Source organism: Eretmochelys imbricata, chromosome 3 (genome assembly GCF_965152235.1).
Source record: "Eretmochelys imbricata isolate rEreImb1 chromosome 3, rEreImb1.hap1, whole genome shotgun sequence".
Lineage (NCBI taxonomy): Eukaryota > Metazoa > Chordata > Testudines > Cheloniidae > Eretmochelys > Eretmochelys imbricata.
Window position 1 is genome coordinate 126,010,070 of NC_135574.1, and position 18,251 is coordinate 126,028,320.

Sequence of the window (18,251 nt, forward strand, 5' to 3'; positions counted from 1 at the left end):
AAACTGGGCCCAGTACTCCAGCTGAGGCCTCACCCGTGCCGAGTAGAGTACAACAGTTGCTTCCTGTGTCTGACATACAACACTCCCGTTAATATACCGCAGAATAATAGCCTTTTTCACAGCAGCATCACACTGTTGTGCCTCATTACATTGTGATCCACTATAACCCCCAGTTCCTTTTCAACATTACTGCAGCCTGGCCAGTTATTCCCCATTTTGTAGTTGTTCATTTGATTTTCCTAAGTATAGTACTTCGCACTTGTCTTTACAGAATTTCATTGTGCTGATTTCAGACCAATTCTCTAATTTGTCAAGGTCATTTTGAATTTTAATCCTGTCATCCAAAATGCTCCCAAGCCTCTCAGCTTGCTGTCATCTGCAAATGCTATAGGCATACTCTCCACGTCATTATCCAAGTCATTAATGAAAATACTAAACAGTAGTGGACCAAGGACTGAACCCCATGGGACCCCAGTAGATATGTTGTCCCAGTGTGACAGCAAACCATCAATGACTACTTGTTGTGCATGGTTTTTCAACCAGTTGTGCACCCACTTTATGGTAATTCTATGTAAGCCTCATTTCCCTAGTTTGCTTATGATACTGTCATGTGGGACTGTGTCAAAAGCCTTACTAAAAATAAAGATATATCATCTTTTTAGTTTCCCTCTTATTCACTAGGCCTGTACAACCTTGTCAAGGAAATTAGGTTGGTTTGGCATTTGTTCTTGACAAATCCATGCTGGCTATTACTTATTACCCTATTATCCTCTATGTGCTTACAAACTGATTGTTTAATCTGTTCCAGTATCTTTCCAGGTATTGAAGTTAGGCTGACGGCTCTATAATTTCCCAGGTCCTCTTTGTTCCCTTTTTTAAAGATAGGTACTCTGTTTGCCCTTCTCCAGTCCTGTTGGACCTCACCCGTTCTCCATGAACTCACAAAATAATTGTTTTGATATTGCCTCAGCTAGTTCCTTAAGTACTCTAGGGTGAATATCATCAGGCCCTGCCAACTTGAATATAGCTAACATACCTAAATATTCTTTAACCCGTTCTGTCCCTATTCTTGCTTGTATTCCTTCCTCTTTGTTGTTAATATTAATTGTGTTACGCATCTGGTCACAATTATCCTTTCTAGTGAAGTGAAATAGACCCTGCATCATAGAATCATAGAATATCAGGGTTGGAAGGGACCTCAGGAGGTCATCTAGTCCAACCCCCTGCTCAAAGCAGGACCAATCCCCAATTAAATCATCCCAGCCAGGGCTTTGTCAAGCCTGACCTTAAAAACTTCTAAGGAAGGAGATTCTACCACCTCCTTAGGTAATGCATTCCAGTGTTTCACCACCCTCCTAGTGAAAAAGTTTTTCCTAATATCCAACCTAAACATCCCCCACTGCAACTTGAGACCATTACTCCTTGTCCTGTCCTCTTCTACCACTGAGAATAGTCTAGAACCATCCTCTCTGGAACCACCTCTCAGGTAGTTGAAAGCAGCTATCAAATCCCCCCTCATTCTTCTCTTCTGCAGACTAAACAATCCCAGTTCCCTCAGCCTCTCCTCATAAGTCATGTGTTCCAGACCCCTAATCATTTTTGTTGCCCTTCGCTGGACTCTCTCCAATTTATCCACATCCTTCTTGTAGTGTGCATCAACCAGCTACATGTGCCAGATGTTAGTACATTGCTTAATGCACTACTGGAAGGCACTAAGGGTATGTCTTCACTACCCGCCGAATTGGCAGTCAGCGATTGATACAGCGGGGATCGATTTATCACGTCTAGTCTACTCCTGTACTCTGCAGGCAGAGTCGATGGGGGAGTGGCAGCAGTCGACTCACTGCGGTGGAGAACCACGGTAAGTTAAGTTGACTTCAGCTACATTATTCACATAGCTGAAGTTGCGTAACTTAGATCGATCTTCCCCACCCCCAGTGTAGACCAGTGCTCAGGTACTACAATAATGAGTGTGATCTAAGAGCCTGAATGGAGAGAGAGAGAGAGAGAAGAGAAAGCATAGAATAGAATAGAGAGAGAGAACAGAATAAAACCAGGCAGGACTAGGAGTCCAAAGGGCTTCCTGACATGGGGGCAATGGTATTACTGTTACCTAGCACTTACATGTATACATTTGTAGCCACCATGTGAGAGTTACGTTTTATTAACTCCAGTTTACAGATGGGGAAACTCTGGTGCACATAGTTTAGGCTCAAATTTACACAAAGAGTCAGTTGATTTTGCGTACCTCAAAGCATTGGGTGCCCATTTTGAGACACCTGGTTCTCATTTGTATTGGCACCAAACGCACCAATGTCATAGATACTTTTTGTTCACTAACAACTTTCTTATGTTTCTTATGTATTCTATTGATTATTTAGCAAAACTTCATGGGGTTTGGTGGCACATGTCTAATTCTTTCATTACTTTTGATTTATGACTTCATTTAACATCTTTCTTGTTTATTCCTTTCAGCACGTTTAGTTTACTGGCTTGAGGGAAATTAGCAGGTGTTCAGTAATAATTAAACAACCTTCAGATTTGACTGAGTGTGCCATGTGATTGGTTGATTTGTTTTTATTAATAGCATCTTTCATTCTTCCATGGGGGAAAGTAACACCTGGAGATGAAGATTCCGCATTGCAATTTTGAAGCCATTTCCTGTGAGACGCTGAGCATCTCCAGATGTGTTGAGCATCTCAGTTCCTACTGAAATTAGTGGGAGCTGAGGACACTGAGTACCTTGCTGTGGGTGCTCAGCACCCCAGCGGACTAAGCCTTTTATTTGCAATACGTGTACTTCCTAACAAGCAGTTTTGTAAAATGTCTTGTCAACTCAAGCTTTTGTAAATGTGACATCTGCTTTCGATGCACACAAGACATTATGTTTGCTAAAGTGCACTGATCAAGAACTCCATTTGACAGCCTGCTTAAACATTGGCTCATGACTAGGTATTAAAAACAAATATTGCTTGCATATTACATGCAGGGCTGTCAGCCATGTTCATGGGCAAACTGACCCAATAGGTGTGTTTACAGTTTTGATTTGTTCCCCCTGGTATTCTGAACACAGAACAGGCTGCTGCCAGAAATCAGTAAATACAAAAACGTGGACAGCTACAAATCTTGTTCCATGGATTTCTTATTAGGAATTTTCAAACATCATCCAAATTCAAGGCACAGTCCAGATTGCCTACTAAACATATATCGCAGGTCTGCTTCTGATTTCACTGACACTAGTATAGCTAAGTGGAAACTCCACTGAAAACAACCGAGTTACACTAATATAAACCCAGCATCAGAAGAGTATCAGGACCAGCAAATGTGTTTAGAAGAAATAACAGGGAAGAATACGTTTTGTGTACAAAGATAAGTGATAACTTCATAATGTGTAATAATGCTTCTTCATTACACAATGTCGAAATTTGAGAGCCAAATCCAGGTCTCCCTGAAATGAATGGGAAAAATCCTATGGTTTCAAAGGACACAGTTATGGCCCTGAGTCTGTGACCAGCTGGTAACATTCCCTAGGATGGGCATGACAGATGTTTCTCTGCCTCTATTCTTTGCTCCTGCAGTTCCATCCCTTGCCCCTTCACAATTGCCCCGTCTATTGCCTTAGGAACACTTCCCTATTGTGTGGCAGAAATGACTCATCCTTCTGACAGGGATTCTGATATCAGTATCAGTCTATCATCAACCTTTTCCCTCTTCAGTGGTGTATTTGAATACCACAGTCTCATTTCTTTAAATGACTTAACATGAATGAAAACATTTTGAGTGTTTTTATTATTTTTCAATAAAATTGTAGAATTGAAGACAAATGAAGACAATAAGCCAACTACTTCAGTTAGAGAAGGATTGCCATGTACACCAAAGAAACATACCATGCCATTTACATGGAAATTTGTTTAGCTTATGCCCAAATAAATTTGTTAGTCTCTAAGGTGCCACAAGGACTCCTCGTTGTTTTGCTGATACAGACTAACATGGCTACCACTATGGAACTTAAACCAGTCCCCAGATCTGAACATCCCAGAGCTCTGACAAGTTAAAAATCCGTTGTTGTGAACTTCGTAGTTTGAAAGCCTATCTCCAGTGAGTGTATTCTATTACCGAGTTTTAGAATGGCCTAATTGCCTTAATGGCCTTAATTGCTAGTGTCCTTAAAATTGCCTAATTTTAACAAGAGATGAGTACTCCTCATGCCACTGAAGTCAAAGGGAAGGTGAGTGCTCTGTATTCAGCACTCATATTTCCCCATCAGATTTCCACTACTATCCAATGCCACGTACACCTATAGTGCTATAAAATATTTTTTTTGATGAAGGGAAACACAAAGAGACCAAGATAATCAGTGTATCTAAATTCATGTGGATTGACAGATGTTTGATTAAAAGATGAATATTCCATAGGGTACATAATGGTAGCATGTAACACGCGCAACCACCGGGCAACATTTTTCTCCCTTTGTTTCTTTTACTCACCATCAGTTTTTCCATTAAGGCTTGGATTCTGCAAAGGGATCTGCACAGCCAGAACCTCATGCTCTTAAGTATTCCTATTAAAGTCCATGGGAGTCTGCTGGGTTGTAGAGGTTGACCCATGCAGCTCTCTTTACAGAATTAGGCCTCAAGCAGCTTACATTTATTCTTTTAACCCACTGATTTCCAAATGGTGGGCTGCTGTGAGATTTGTTCAGAAGATACAAGAGGAGTAGGCACTGAGCACTATTTTCACTTAAACTAAACAGGCCGTTTAAATATATTCAGTGAAGCAAATGGGTTATATCAAAACAGCGCATGTTAACAAGGGAGAAAACAACCACCTAAGGTTACTTTAATGCTATGTTATTCAGCTGCCTAAAATGTCAGAAAACAACAACTATATTTATACTATTTTCCTGGTATTTAATTTTGATTGTTGAATCCCTATGGATGAAGGGGGCCTTGATAACTTGCTGGGTAGGAAAGGGGTCCAGAGGAAATTTTAAAGTTGCTAATTTAGCCATTCGGAATGAAAAGAAAGGCTTTCCAGATTTTCAGTTTCTGAGGATAATAGCTTTACTTTCAGCAGGAACTCAAAATCAATTTAATGGAGTCACTTGCAACGTGTAGTTCATCCAAAACTTGTGACAGAGTGGGAAATTCATCACAATGATCAGATCAGTTATTTTGGTAAAGTGCTGTATGACAGAACAATACATTTTGTATATCTCAATTCAGCGCCCATCTTCTTTAGGGTTTTTTAAGGAAAGTGTGATATTGCCTTTTTGGCTGTAACCTGAGCTTTATTGAAACACACTTTCAATTGATACTGTTTTGACCTGAATTTCCAGTTACACTAAGGCCCCTTTATATTGCTCTCACTGTGTAAAGGGGCTTTAAGATCATCGTAAGGCTCATTTACGCTGCCTGATTGGTATGAAAGGGCATTGAGAATCAGGCCCTCTTGTTTCCAAAATTCCTGGCATTTTGATGCATTAACATTCCCCACTGGTCCTTTTCTTTCCCACAATGTTTGTTTGCCTGGATATTCCATTTATCCATTTCAGGGACTGAAAAGTACACCGCTCTGCAGTCTGGCACTCGTGTTCAATCAGGGAGCAATGCTACAAAAGCAGTGTTATTGCCCTCAGATCAAGTTTACAGCAAAAGGTATAGGTTGTACTATATCTGAGTCAGAATGTGGTAGACAGGGGATACCAATGAAACAAATACTTTATTCCATAAAACATTTGTTTTAAGCTCTAATACTTTACAAGTGGATCACAAATTGAACATAAGTCAACAATGTGATGCTGTTGTGAAAAGGCAAATGTCATTCTGGAATGCAGAAGTGTCATATGTAAGATACAGGAGGTAATTGTTCTGCTCTACACTCAGCACTGGTGAGGCCTCAGCTAGAGTACAGCATCCGGTTTTGGGCACCAGACTTTAACAAAGATATAAATACAGTGGACAGAGTCCAGAGGAGAGCAACAAAAATGATAAGAGGCATAGAAAACATGACATATGAAGACAGGTAAAAGAAATGGGAATGTTTAGTAGAAGGAAAGGAAGGCCAAGATAGATCATGGTAATAGTCTTCAAATATGTATGAGGTCATCATAAAGCTGATGGTGCTCAACCCTTTGTCCATGTCCACTGTAGGTCAGAAAAAAAAGCATTTGGCTTAGTTTGCAGCAAGGGATATTTAGGTTAGATATTAGAAAAATCTTTCTAATTATAAGGATAGCTAAGTACTGGAGCAGGTTACTAAGGGAGGCTGTGGAATCCCTGCCACTGGAGGATTTTAATGACAGGTTAGACAATCCCTTTTCGGTGATGGTCTAGATATACTTAGTCCTGGCCCAATGAGGTGAGGTGGTGGGAGGGGCAGAAATAGACTAGATGACCTCTGGAGGTCCCTTTCAGCCCTACATTTCTATCACTGTAAAATATCAGACCGTCAAAATTTAGATAACTGGGATTACTATCTTCCTTTTCTTCCCCTCCCTCTCACCCTCATTTTAATTCTGTTATTATTTTAGTATTCATTATCTGAAGGACTGCTATAGCTTCAAGGAAGTATTCTTGTGGTTTCATGAAATACTGTTTGTTAAAATATCATAAGTAAAGTGGAAAGAAAAGCAAGATTATAATCAGAATAAAGTGATTTTTGAAGTCTAGTGTCTTGCAGTTTGCCAGGGTTAGAAACACGTTGGTGGACAATACAAATGCTTTCTGGATCACTAAACTTCTGAAAAGCAATTGAAAACAAGTGTTTGATCCATAATATAGCCGTTTCTTTATTTTACCATGCTTCATTTAATTTTCCAGGGGTTTTCTGTGCCAGAATGTCTGATCCTATCTTTGGTTAACTATGGACTGTTATACCTAGCCCAGCATGGGCTAAGATCTATAAAGCCAAAGTACTCCTTTTAAGTACTGCCTTCTGTCAAATATTTAGATCAATTATCCAGTTCATTTAAATACTCCTCCACTCATTACTAGCAACATTATTGTAATCATCCTGCCTTTTAATTCTCATGTCATTAGACCCAACACAGATATTTACAACAAGCTCTTCACCAGTACCCCAGAAACGCCTGGTAATGTTAATGTAATATTAACGCAAGATTCATAATACTGATAAATAAATAAAGCATTAATAATATTAATTTATTGATTTATTAATAAGATTACTAATATTGATGGATATTAATAATATTAATGAAAGCTTAATACTATTAAAAATATTTATATTAGTGAAAGACAATAACTCCCTTTCTACAGTATTTTGCTTTGCCTTGGCTTTAAAAACTAAACTTTTTCTTCACTGTTCTTCTGCTATAATTAATACTTCCCTCCTTCCCAATCTCTTTATTATCACAGTAAGCATCAAGCTTTAAAATCTTGATCCTCAACTACTTCCCATCATAATGGAGAAAATCTAGCCAATATTTTCAGAACTTGGTCTTGTGGTGAATTGCAGCTGAATTCCACACTGGAGAACTGGAGTCTATCCCTCACTGTGCCACAGAATGCTTATGTGATGCTGGGCAAGTCACTTAAACCACATTTCCCCCAGGTGGTCACTACCTATGTGTTCCTTACTTTATGGTTGCCCAACTTGAGACACTTTCGCCAGATTTGCAGAAGTGCTGATAGTTCACAGCTGCAACTGAAGTCAATGGGAGCTGTGCTTTGAACATATAAAGTGCCATAAAAATGCTAAGTTTTCTGGAAAAAAAAAACAGGTCTTAGGTATGTTAAATTGGGCACCAAAAATCAGTCGACACTTTTGGCTTTAATCTCTCTGTGCTTCAGTTCCTCAACTGTAAATTGGGTCTCATGCCACCCCTCACCTCAGGGAAGTGGTGTAAAGATAATTCACTCGGTGTTTATGAAGTGCACTCAGACATTACAATGAGAACACCAGGGAAATGCCCATGAGGAAATTAATAATTCTGTATTCAGTGCAGGGTTTGAATGGTGTGTGGTTAAGCATAAAAATAATATTGAATAACTACCTCTACAGTGAGCACTGACCATTCTGTGCACTGAATGAGGCCAGGATCATGTGGAAAAATTAGTATGTGATCATATAATTAAAGACTGTGAGTAAAATTTTCAGGACTGCCTAAGTGACTTAGGAGTGTAAGTCCCATTTTCAAAAGTGGTTTTAGGTGCTTTGGAGCCTATGTCTCATTAAAGCCAAGGGAGACAAATTAAGATTGGATCGGCAAGGCTAATTCTGGCCTGTCCTAACTTCTGAGTGCTTGACTTTGCAACCTTAACTTTCTTTTTAACGTAGCTATTGAATATAAATTTTAAATTGAGTTAATTGTTAAAAAAGGGTCGGATTCAGCTGCCATTGGAAAGATTCCCACTGATTTCAATAGATGTTGGATTAGGTCCAGTAATAGCCAATATGTTTGCTTCAACAAATATCACCTCAATAGTTAAGCAAAATGTAGGTTATAAAAATCAGAATATCGATTTTATTCCCTTCATCTTTGTAATACAGTAGAAAGAACAGTTACTTACCCTAGAGTAATTGTGGTTATTCGAGATCTTATAGTCAGTGTGACTCCCTCTGTAGGACTACATGAGCCTCATGTGCGTGAGATAGGAAATTGCTGAATAGCAGTGTCTGTTTGGCCTGTGCATGCACCCTTGTGCCTTCTCACGCTCTTGTGTGAGGACATAAAGGAGAGAGTGGTCCCAAACGCTGAGTTCTCTTGCCATCTGAAGCCTGTGTTACTTAAGGACTCTGAATGTGACGATGGAGGGCTGTTTGTGAGATCCACAGTGACTACAACATCTCAAAGAACCAGTTTCTGTAGAGTGACCATTCTTTCTTCTTTGAGTATGTGTCAGTATGGATCCTGCTGTAGGTGACTAGCAATCAGTTCCCCTTAGGATGGTGGGAGTGAAGAGTTTCAGCTGCATCAGCGACTGGAGAACTGTTCTCCTGAACTTGGTGGCTGCCATATCAAGAGCATAAGATTGGAAAGTTTCTGAAGCAGGTGACAGATGCAGCTTGTGCTCTGATAGAATGTGCCTGGATATTCAAATGGAAAGGCTCTCCAGCCAACTGATAACTGGTGGAAACGCATTACATGATCCACTTGGAAATTCATCGTGGTGAGATGGCTTGGCCTTTGGACGAACCAGAAATGATCACAAAGTGGCGAGTGAGACAAAACCTTGGCTTAGTTTCATTATGGTAATACAGCAGAGCTGTGGATATGTCTAAAGTGTGCTGTTTCTTCTCTACCACTGGTGAGTGTGGCTTTGGGAAGAAGACTGGCAAGGTAATTGATTGATTTTTGGTGAAAGTCTGAGACCACCTTGGGGATAAAATTGGGGTGTAGTCTGAGTACCACCTTGTTCATATGAAAGACCACAGTCCAGCCATGAGAGTCTAGTGTTCACTGACTCTCCAAGCTGAGGTGACAGTCACCACAAAGATCCTCTTGATGGTAAGAGTGCACGGAGTATTCTGTCACTGGTTCAAAAGGGAGGGTCCATATGCTTCAGAAGAATAACAATGCGGTCTCATGAGGGAGTCAGGTCCTTAAATGGAGGGCTAATATGAAGAAGGCCCTTAAAGAATTTCAGTATCTTTGGGTGTGAAGATTGAGTGTGACTGTGCCAGAGTGTCACACACAGATAATGCTGCCAAGTGGACTTTGAGAGAATTAAATGATAGTTTTGCCTGTTTCAGGAACAGCATAGTCTAGGATCTTCAGTGTTGCTGCCTCAACTGGGTCCAAACCATGCTGGGCTGCCCATATAGAAAATCTTTTCCACTTTGAGGCATAAGTCTTCCTGGTGGAGGATTTTCTGCTTTGTATGGGAATCTTTTGAACCTATAGGGAGCAGTCTCTGTCAGTACTGTTCAAACAGCCAACATCTGAGCCATTAGGTGTAACAATGGCAGGTCTGGCTGCTGACCTTGATTCTATGATATGTCCAGGCAGGCCAGGAGGTGAATGGGATGTCACAGGGCCATCTGTAGCAGGTCTGACAGCCAAAACTGTCTTGGCCAGTAAGGGTCTACCAGGATGTCTGTAACCTTGTCCCTCCTGATCTTGGACATTATCCTGGAGAATTGGTGGCAAGGCATATATGAATCCTCCAGATTACTGCAAAAGAAAAGCATCTGGCAATAATCCCAGGCTCACACCTCTTCTGGAACAGAAATTCATGCATTTGACACTGTCCCCTGTGGTGAATAAGTCTATTATGGGGGTAGAATATGAGGTCTATGATAAACTCCTTCAGTGACCCCTTGTGATTGGTCACTGGGTGACTGCTTAAGAAGTCTGCCAGGCCTTCACTGAGCCCTAGGAGGTTTAGACCCAGTGGGATTATCCTGTGTTGATGTCACCACTTCTATAGCCTGATGGTTTCTTGGCAGAAGAGGGGATGATCAGGCCCTTCCTTGTTTGTTTACATAGTGCATCACCATCATGTGTTGCAGGATTTGCACTGCGGAGTTCCACAGAACAGGCAGGAATGCTTTGAAGGCCAGTCACGTCTCCCAGCTCCTGGACATTCATGTGTCATCTCAGGTCATCCTGAGATCATGGCCCTGAATCTGTAGGTGGTTCATCTGGGAACTCCAGCCCACTGAAGCATCTGTGATAAGCGTCCTTTGGGGAGGGGACAGAGAATGGGACCAGAGGCGGCAATGCCGGTGCAAGTGGCAGCACAAGTTTCTTTCTTGACACAGTTTTTTCTGCACTAGTCTTCAACAGAGACGCTGGATAATGGCGGCTTGTACACTCGCAAGATCTCACGGCCTGATGAGACTCATGAATTGTTCCAGAAGACGGAGTTTGGCCCCGTGTCCCCCTAAACAGAAGAGGCACCTACTAAGTCCGTCTTCTAAGGGGATTAGTCCATAGCAGGATGGATAGGGTGTGAAGCTGGTAGGTTTAGGTCTGCCAGGTCAAGGAGCTCTGGGCAGGAAGGTGTGTACAGCGGGATCTAGCTGTTGATACTCATAAGATGGGTTGATATGAACGCAACAGTCAAATATTAAGTTAATCAAAAGAGTTCTGAAGAAATTCAGAATGTTTAGCCAAAACTAAGAGCTAGTGGGTTAGAAACCTGGAGATTCTGTCTCACTGCAATAGATAAGACGACGGAACTGTGGGAGGGTGCAGTCACTTCACTCTTTATGCCTTTGCATAGGAGCATGAGAAGGCAGATGGTACACGTGCAGCCCTGACAGACACTGCTACTTTAAACTGTCCAGTCCAGTGCACATGAGGCGCACGAGCACCTTCAGTGGCCCTACACTGACATATACTTGAAGAATGTTAATTTTTGTAAGTTAGCAAAGCACTAAAAGGTCACTCAGCTGCACAAGGACACAGATAGCAAGAGGGAAGCTTCCATTTTCCACGCAAGATTATTATTAGAAATTTCAAGAACCATAGCTCAGCCAGACGGTGATTTAATTGGGCTGCCAAACATCTTGCTAACAACTGTCAGTCAGAATGCTAATGCTGTGACTGCTACATGTGGGATCAAATGTTCAGTGTAGTAGATCCCTCCATAACACCACCTCAAGCGATTGAACAACTAAGTATGAAAGCCAGGGGCAAAAAAAATCTCTCCTGCACCACTTGCTTTTTACACATCTTGGAACAAGTTACATGCTTAATTGAGCTTTGCTCTCCTACCCCTATTCCCAATCCCGCAAAAATCTAAACAGCATAAAGAGTTACAGGAGCTAACAGCATCCTGCTTTTCAAAAGTTTCTTAGTATTTACACTATGATGCGTCTTACTTGCAAAAAGGAAAGTAATTAATTAGCTGCCAAAACCCCATGGGTGCTGATGTCAGCCAACTGTCTATTTAATGAGGACCAATTAGTTATTTCCTTTCCTGTGACAGACCTTACAGAAGTCAAAGATCAACTATTCTTGTTTTCCTTGGTTTCAGAGTAACAGCCGTGCTAGTTTGTATTCGCAAAAAGAAAAGGAGTACTTGTGGCACCTTAGAGACTAACCAATTTATTTGAGCATGAGCTTTCGTGAGCTACAGCTCACTTCATCGGATGCATACCGTGGAAACTGCAGAAGACATTATATACACACAGAGACCATGAAACAATACCTCCTCCCACCCCACTGTCCTGCTGGTAATAGCTTATCTAAAATGATCATCAAGTTTGGCCATTTCCAGCACAAATCCAGGTTTTCTCACCCTCTGGCCCCCCCCCCCCACAAACTCACTCTCCTGCTGGTAATAGCCCATCCAAAGTGACCACTCTCTTCACAATGTGTATGATAATCAAGGTGGGCCATTTCCTGCACAAATCCAGGTTCTCTCACTCCCTCACCCCCCTCCAAAAACCACACACACAAACTCACTCTCCTGCTGGTAATAGCTTATCCAAAGTGACCACTCTCCCTACAATGTGCATGATCATCAAGGTGGGCCATTTCCAGCACAAATCCAGGTTTTCTCACCCCCCCACCCCCATACACACACAAACTCACTCTCCTGCTGGTAATAGCTTATCTAAAGTGATCATCAAGTTGGGCCATTTCCAGCACAAATCCAGGTTTTCTCACCCTCCGCCCCCCCCCCCCCCAAACTCACTCTCCTGCTGGTAATAGCCCATCCAAAGTGACCACTCTCTTCACAATGTGCGGAGGGTGAGAAAACCTGGATTTGTGCTGGAAATGGCCCAACTTGATGATCACTTTAGATAAGCTATTACCAGCAGGACAGTGGGGCGGGAGGAGGTATTGTTTCATGGTCTCTGTATGTATATAATGTCTTCTGTAGTTTCCACGGTATGCATCTGATGAAGTGAGCTGTAGCTCACGAAAGCTCATGCTCAAATAAATTGGTTAGTCTCTAAGGTGCCACAAGTACTCCTCCTCTTGTTTTCCTTGAGGCCTTTTCTTTATAGCCACCTACAATTTCTAGAGCAATATACTCCCATTGATACAACAGAGCGTACACAGAAGAGCTAAATGATGTGGCTGATTGGTGGAGAAGGATAACTTACAGTATGTTATAAATATACGGGAAAACCTTACTTCCCTTATTTCTAAAGAGGAGAAATTATTCTAGAGTAAAATAGCTTTTGTTCTTGAATAGAGTATCCAGATGGGGAATTACAGCAAAAAAGCTATAAAGGAATATATTATTTCCCCTTGTGTTGAACCTAAACTCTGAATATGTTCAGAGGTTTGACTAACACTATTTTTTGAAGTTCTGTGCAGTACACTCTGCATTTTATTAATGGTTTATGGCCTTCTAGGTGTTAAAATTAATACTGCATCTTTATTGAGTCAATAAATTAATATTTCAGAAATGGGGAAAAATCACATATATCTGGAAAACAATTTCAACCTTTTCTTAGCGACATCGTCAGGGGAATTTTAGGATCACAGGCTTCAAAATTTCTCTTTGTTGTCCTTTTTTTCCTTCACTAAGTCTCACATCTGAGAACTGTACCGAATTGTATACTGAGGTATCACGTACTAGTGGAAATTTGGTAATAACAGTGGTATTCGAGACTTTTAAATTTGGTAATAACAATGGCATTCAAGACTTTTAAAGATGGGAAAATGAGAATGAATAGAGGATGACAGTAGTGAAGAAAAATGGATACATGGGACATAGGAGGTGTAAGCTGGTAAGAGAATAGGAGGCAGGAGAGAACAGAGAAATTGGGAGAATAGAGGAGGAAACACATCTTGTTGCAATCATTTTTTCCCTTTGTACCCCTCTACTTTAGAAAACAAGTCATTCTCTTATTCACCCAGAACAGAGCCAGAGACAAGAGAGCTGGAAGGAACCTACAATATTTGTACAGACAGAGGTAACATTTTAAAATAATAACATAATGCTATGACTTTGATATTCTCAATTTGCTACGGTTACTCTTGTTTTTCACTAAAATCTCTAGGGAACAAATTTGCAAAGGAACCACCTGCTAAAACATGAATGGACACACTAAGTCTCCTACATAACCCCCCCAAAATACCGTGAGTTTCCTAACGGAACTCTTTAGTATAGGCAGAGATGGCTTTACCTAAATAAATCAAAAACATCCTCTATGCTTATTCAAACATAACTGGGTGCAATAATGAAAGAAGAGTAAAACAAAATCTTTGTGATAAAGCAGACAATTCATTTTAAGGTGATAAAGAGGGGCAGGCCCTTTGTTCAAAATGCTCCCACTAAATCAAACAAGACGGCACAGAAATTTAATCAGAGTGGCTTTGCAAAAATTCTTCTTCTCTCCTTTACCCCCCTCCAAGATGTGAAGCAGAAATATAGAGAGCTCATTAAAATACCTGACTGGGTTCTCATTTTCCTGTATTACTATCCACAGGAGTTTTCTTATGCAATTCATAAAGGTTGGTGATTTACTTCCCCTCTTTGCTGAAGAAATAAATCATGAATTAATCTCATGCTTTGGATTCTAATGCTATGCTTGACTTCCTTGCTTCTCTCTCTAGTAATGCTTGTGTTTTGCTGCAGAATAAATATGAATACAAATGTAAATATAATGGAGAGGATAACGACCATTTAAAATGCATTGAGGGAAATTATCACCACCATATTGTACAGAAATCAAATGAGCATCCATACCTAATCGGTTGGACGGGTTCCTTTTGAAGAGGGCTCTTAGCAAACTTTGGGCTTCTATGCTCAAAAACTGAGGCATTCCTAGCTTGGCTCTGAAAGAACAGAACACTTGAAAAGAAAAAAATATTTTTCAAAAAATTTCAAATCCACACCTGCATTTTATAACTGAAATTAATTGGGACATGCAGAAACCCATACACATTTGTCATCAAAGATATAATACCTAGACAGGTTAGACAGCCCACAAATGGAGGGGACAGTCCTGCACCCATCGAGGTTAAAGGAAGTTTTACCATTGATGTCACTGGGAGCAGCTCCTGACTGGAAGCACATAACACCATGTTATAGTTAATGTTGCTCAAGGGTTACTAATTCTAAGAGATCATTTTCAGCTATTTATAATCTTTTTTCAGTTTTACCTTTCTGGATTAAATTTGGCAGATTTGTTCTCAATCCAAGAGCAAACTTTTTGGAAAGTTTGACCCCAAATGGCCTAGACATTTTCAAGAATGAAGAGAGTGACAATAAAATACACTTTTTGCATTATTAAAAATTGTATTTGGTTTTTAATAGCTCTGATGCTTCAGTGGTGGATGGCAGAAATAAGAAATTTGGCAGGGACTATGGTTTCGATCTTGCAAACATTTATGCACACGCTCAGCATTAAATCAATGTCAGGTTTGCACAGGAAAGGACTCGAAAGTCAGGAATGACAACGTGCAGGTTGTCTGTACAACTTTAGCTCTGCACCCTTTTATATATGCATCATCATACAGTCTTTTATTATATGGCCACATATATTTTTTCTGCAAGGCCACCCCCTCAATGGAATGCTCATAGACCAGCAATACAGTTTGTAGTTATTTACTCTGGGTGAATCACTTAGGGGATTTAGGCACACCATAACGCTGACATTAGTAGGAGATGCACATCTAACTCCACGTGCAGCTTTGAAAATCTCAGCCTCTATGTATATTTATTCTTGTTCTATATACTTTATGCAGTTAAATGTACTTAGGATCAATGGCCCATCCAAGGAACAGAGCTAACACGTACGTAGTAGATAAACCAAACAGACATTACTACTTACTTGAGAATGAGAGCCATTGTCTCCTTTCTGTCTTTTCCCTGGAATGGTAATGACCCTGTCAGCATCTCAAACTGTAGAATAACAATAAAAATGGTAAATCAAATAAGCACATACAGTATTTATATAAGATTCCATCTGACAGTGCACCATACTGTAATACTTTCCATTATCTTGTTTTCTATTAATTTCAAACACCAATCAGTATTTTGTAAAAATGTACTGTTTATGCCAAAAAAGGTCTAAAAAACTGTAGCTATACAAAAAGAGATTTTATTATGGCAAGCCCATTTCTACGGTATTGGACATCAGAGACCAGCACTATATTTCAATTCAAAGAGCTGCCTAAGGAACTGTTCACATCAGTAGCGTGGAGAATCATGCACTAGTTGAGATGCACAAGAGTCTGGTGCTCATGGGTTTGCATGAATTTTTTTTCCATCTGGGTTCATACCCCCATGATTTTTGCTTTGAGTTTCAGGTTTAAATGAACCCACAAACTCAAAGTAAAAGCCCAGAGTGGTCATCAATTTTTGCCTGCCATCCATCTGAAAGCATCAGTCATCCAACATTCCTCTGAAATGCACTGATTCTTTCAGCAACCCTGACTGGAATGTCACATTTGTAACAAAAGCCTAAATCAAGGGAGCTTGCCTGGTTGGAATTGAATTCTGAGAGTTTCACACAGGGCTAGTCACCGCACTGTTTGCATGTACAAGTAGTAGCTGATTCCCCATGATAAGCAATGATGGGTATTGTGTACTGGAAAACAAGGATCAGGGACATAATTCAGCTCTGCCATCAATGAGGACAACTTCCACTGAGGTCAATAGGCATTCTGTCTGCTTATGTCAGGGCCAAGTAAGGTCTTGGGTCTTTTAACAGTAAATAAATATACTGTTTAATATTTGTGGTTATAGTTAAGCTCATATTTACAAGTGCCAGATTCTGTCACCCTTCTGTTGAGTTGTACCTTACCAGAGGAGTAGCTCTTTTGATTTCTGGGGGACCACTTGTGCATTAAGGTACTATTCAACCCTTAGCTGGACTCCCCCCCTTCCAAATTAAATAGATCAATAATTCCCCTAAGTACTTCATAATAATACTTAGCACTCACAGCGACTTTATAAACCTTTCTCTCTCACAGTATGTTATAAAAGTGGGCAAGCCTCATTGTCCCAACTGGGGAAACTGAGGCACAGAAAGGCAGAATGATTTGCCCAAGGTCAAAAAACAAGCCATTGTCAGAACTTGTAGCAGAACCCGGGTCTCGTGGCTCTCAGTCCAGAGGACTGAGTGCTAGAAGATCATGCTTCGTTCTGTTTGCCTTTCTTTAACCTACATTTTTAATTACCTTGTGCTAGTTAGTAAATATTAGTTTAGGAGTAATCAGGACAGTGCTAATGGCCTGTGATGGGATGTTAGATGGGGTGGGATCTGAGTAACTACAAAGAATTCTTTCCTGGATATCTGGCTGGTGAATCTTGCCCATATGCTCAGGGTTCAGCTGATCGCCATATCTGGGTTTGGGAAGGAATTTTCCTCCAGGGCAGATTGGAAAAGGCCCTGGGGATTTTTCGCCTTCCTCTGTAGCATGGGGCACAGGTCACTTGGTGGAGGATTCTCTGCACCTTGAAGTCTTTAAACCATGATTTGAGGACTTCAGTAGCTCAGACACATAGGTGAGAGGTTTATTGCAGGAGTGGGTGGGTGAGATTCTGTGGCCTGCATCGTGCAGGAGGTTAGACTAGATGATCATAATGGTCCCTTCTGACCTTAGTATCTATGAATCTGCTCTGCTTTGATTAACACAAATGATGATTAAATACTAAATTTAGTTTAGAGTTATACTCATATCCATTTCAGCAATTTAAAAGACATAAAAGGGAAAACATAAAAGCCCTAAGGAATGGCTGCCTGGTGTTTTAAAGGATAATGGCTTTTTAAAATCTGTACAAAACTCCCAATGATTAAATAAACCTAACCCATGGGAAGTTCAAAAAATTACTATTTTTTTCTCCCTGAAATTTAGAAAAATAAAAGCTAAAACCTATAGACTTCAATGGGGCAACACCATGGCACAGAGTTCCACCAGCAGAAAGGAGGGCAGAATTTGAATCTCTACATCAAATTTCAAGATGTGAGGCAGGAATGTTTCTTGCTGGATACAATATGTTTTTCCTTTATGAGAAATGTGCATATGGCAGGTAAGAGAACTTCCTATGATAAAGAGAGATGAAACAGAAATATTCAGACAAGGTAAAACTCCAGTGAGATCAGGGCATTTCTTAAAATTGAAACTCATTGCAAAGTGTCATTGTACTAGATTTACTTCCTGTGGTATCTTAACATCTGCTCTTCAAAGCTGACGTTGCAATGTTTATCAAATAAATATTCTGACTTTTGTACATATTTCATTAAATATATGCTAACTGGCTTTGTCTTCTCTCATCAGCACCTCATTTTAAACTCTTAACAGTGGCTGGGGCTATTTAGACATTATTGCTTGAACTTAAAGTCTTCTATTCTGTATAGACATTTAAATCAGG

At 40.4% G+C, this 18,251-nt stretch overlaps 1 protein-coding gene across 2 annotated transcripts in view; it reads right to left on the reverse strand.

Annotated features, from left to right (window-relative positions):
* RPS6KA2 (ribosomal protein S6 kinase A2) overlaps positions 1-18,251 on the reverse strand; it is a 469,430-nt gene that overhangs the window by 64,820 nt on the left and 386,359 nt on the right. For both annotated transcript variants that reach the window (XM_077811814.1, XM_077811815.1), the window contains 2 exons: positions 15,706-15,776; positions 14,619-14,707 (listed from right to left, as the gene is read on the reverse strand). In XM_077811814.1, the coding sequence (XP_077667940.1) occupies positions 14,619-14,707; positions 15,706-15,776 (160 nt within the window). The remainder of the gene's footprint in view (positions 1-14,618; positions 14,708-15,705; positions 15,777-18,251) is intronic.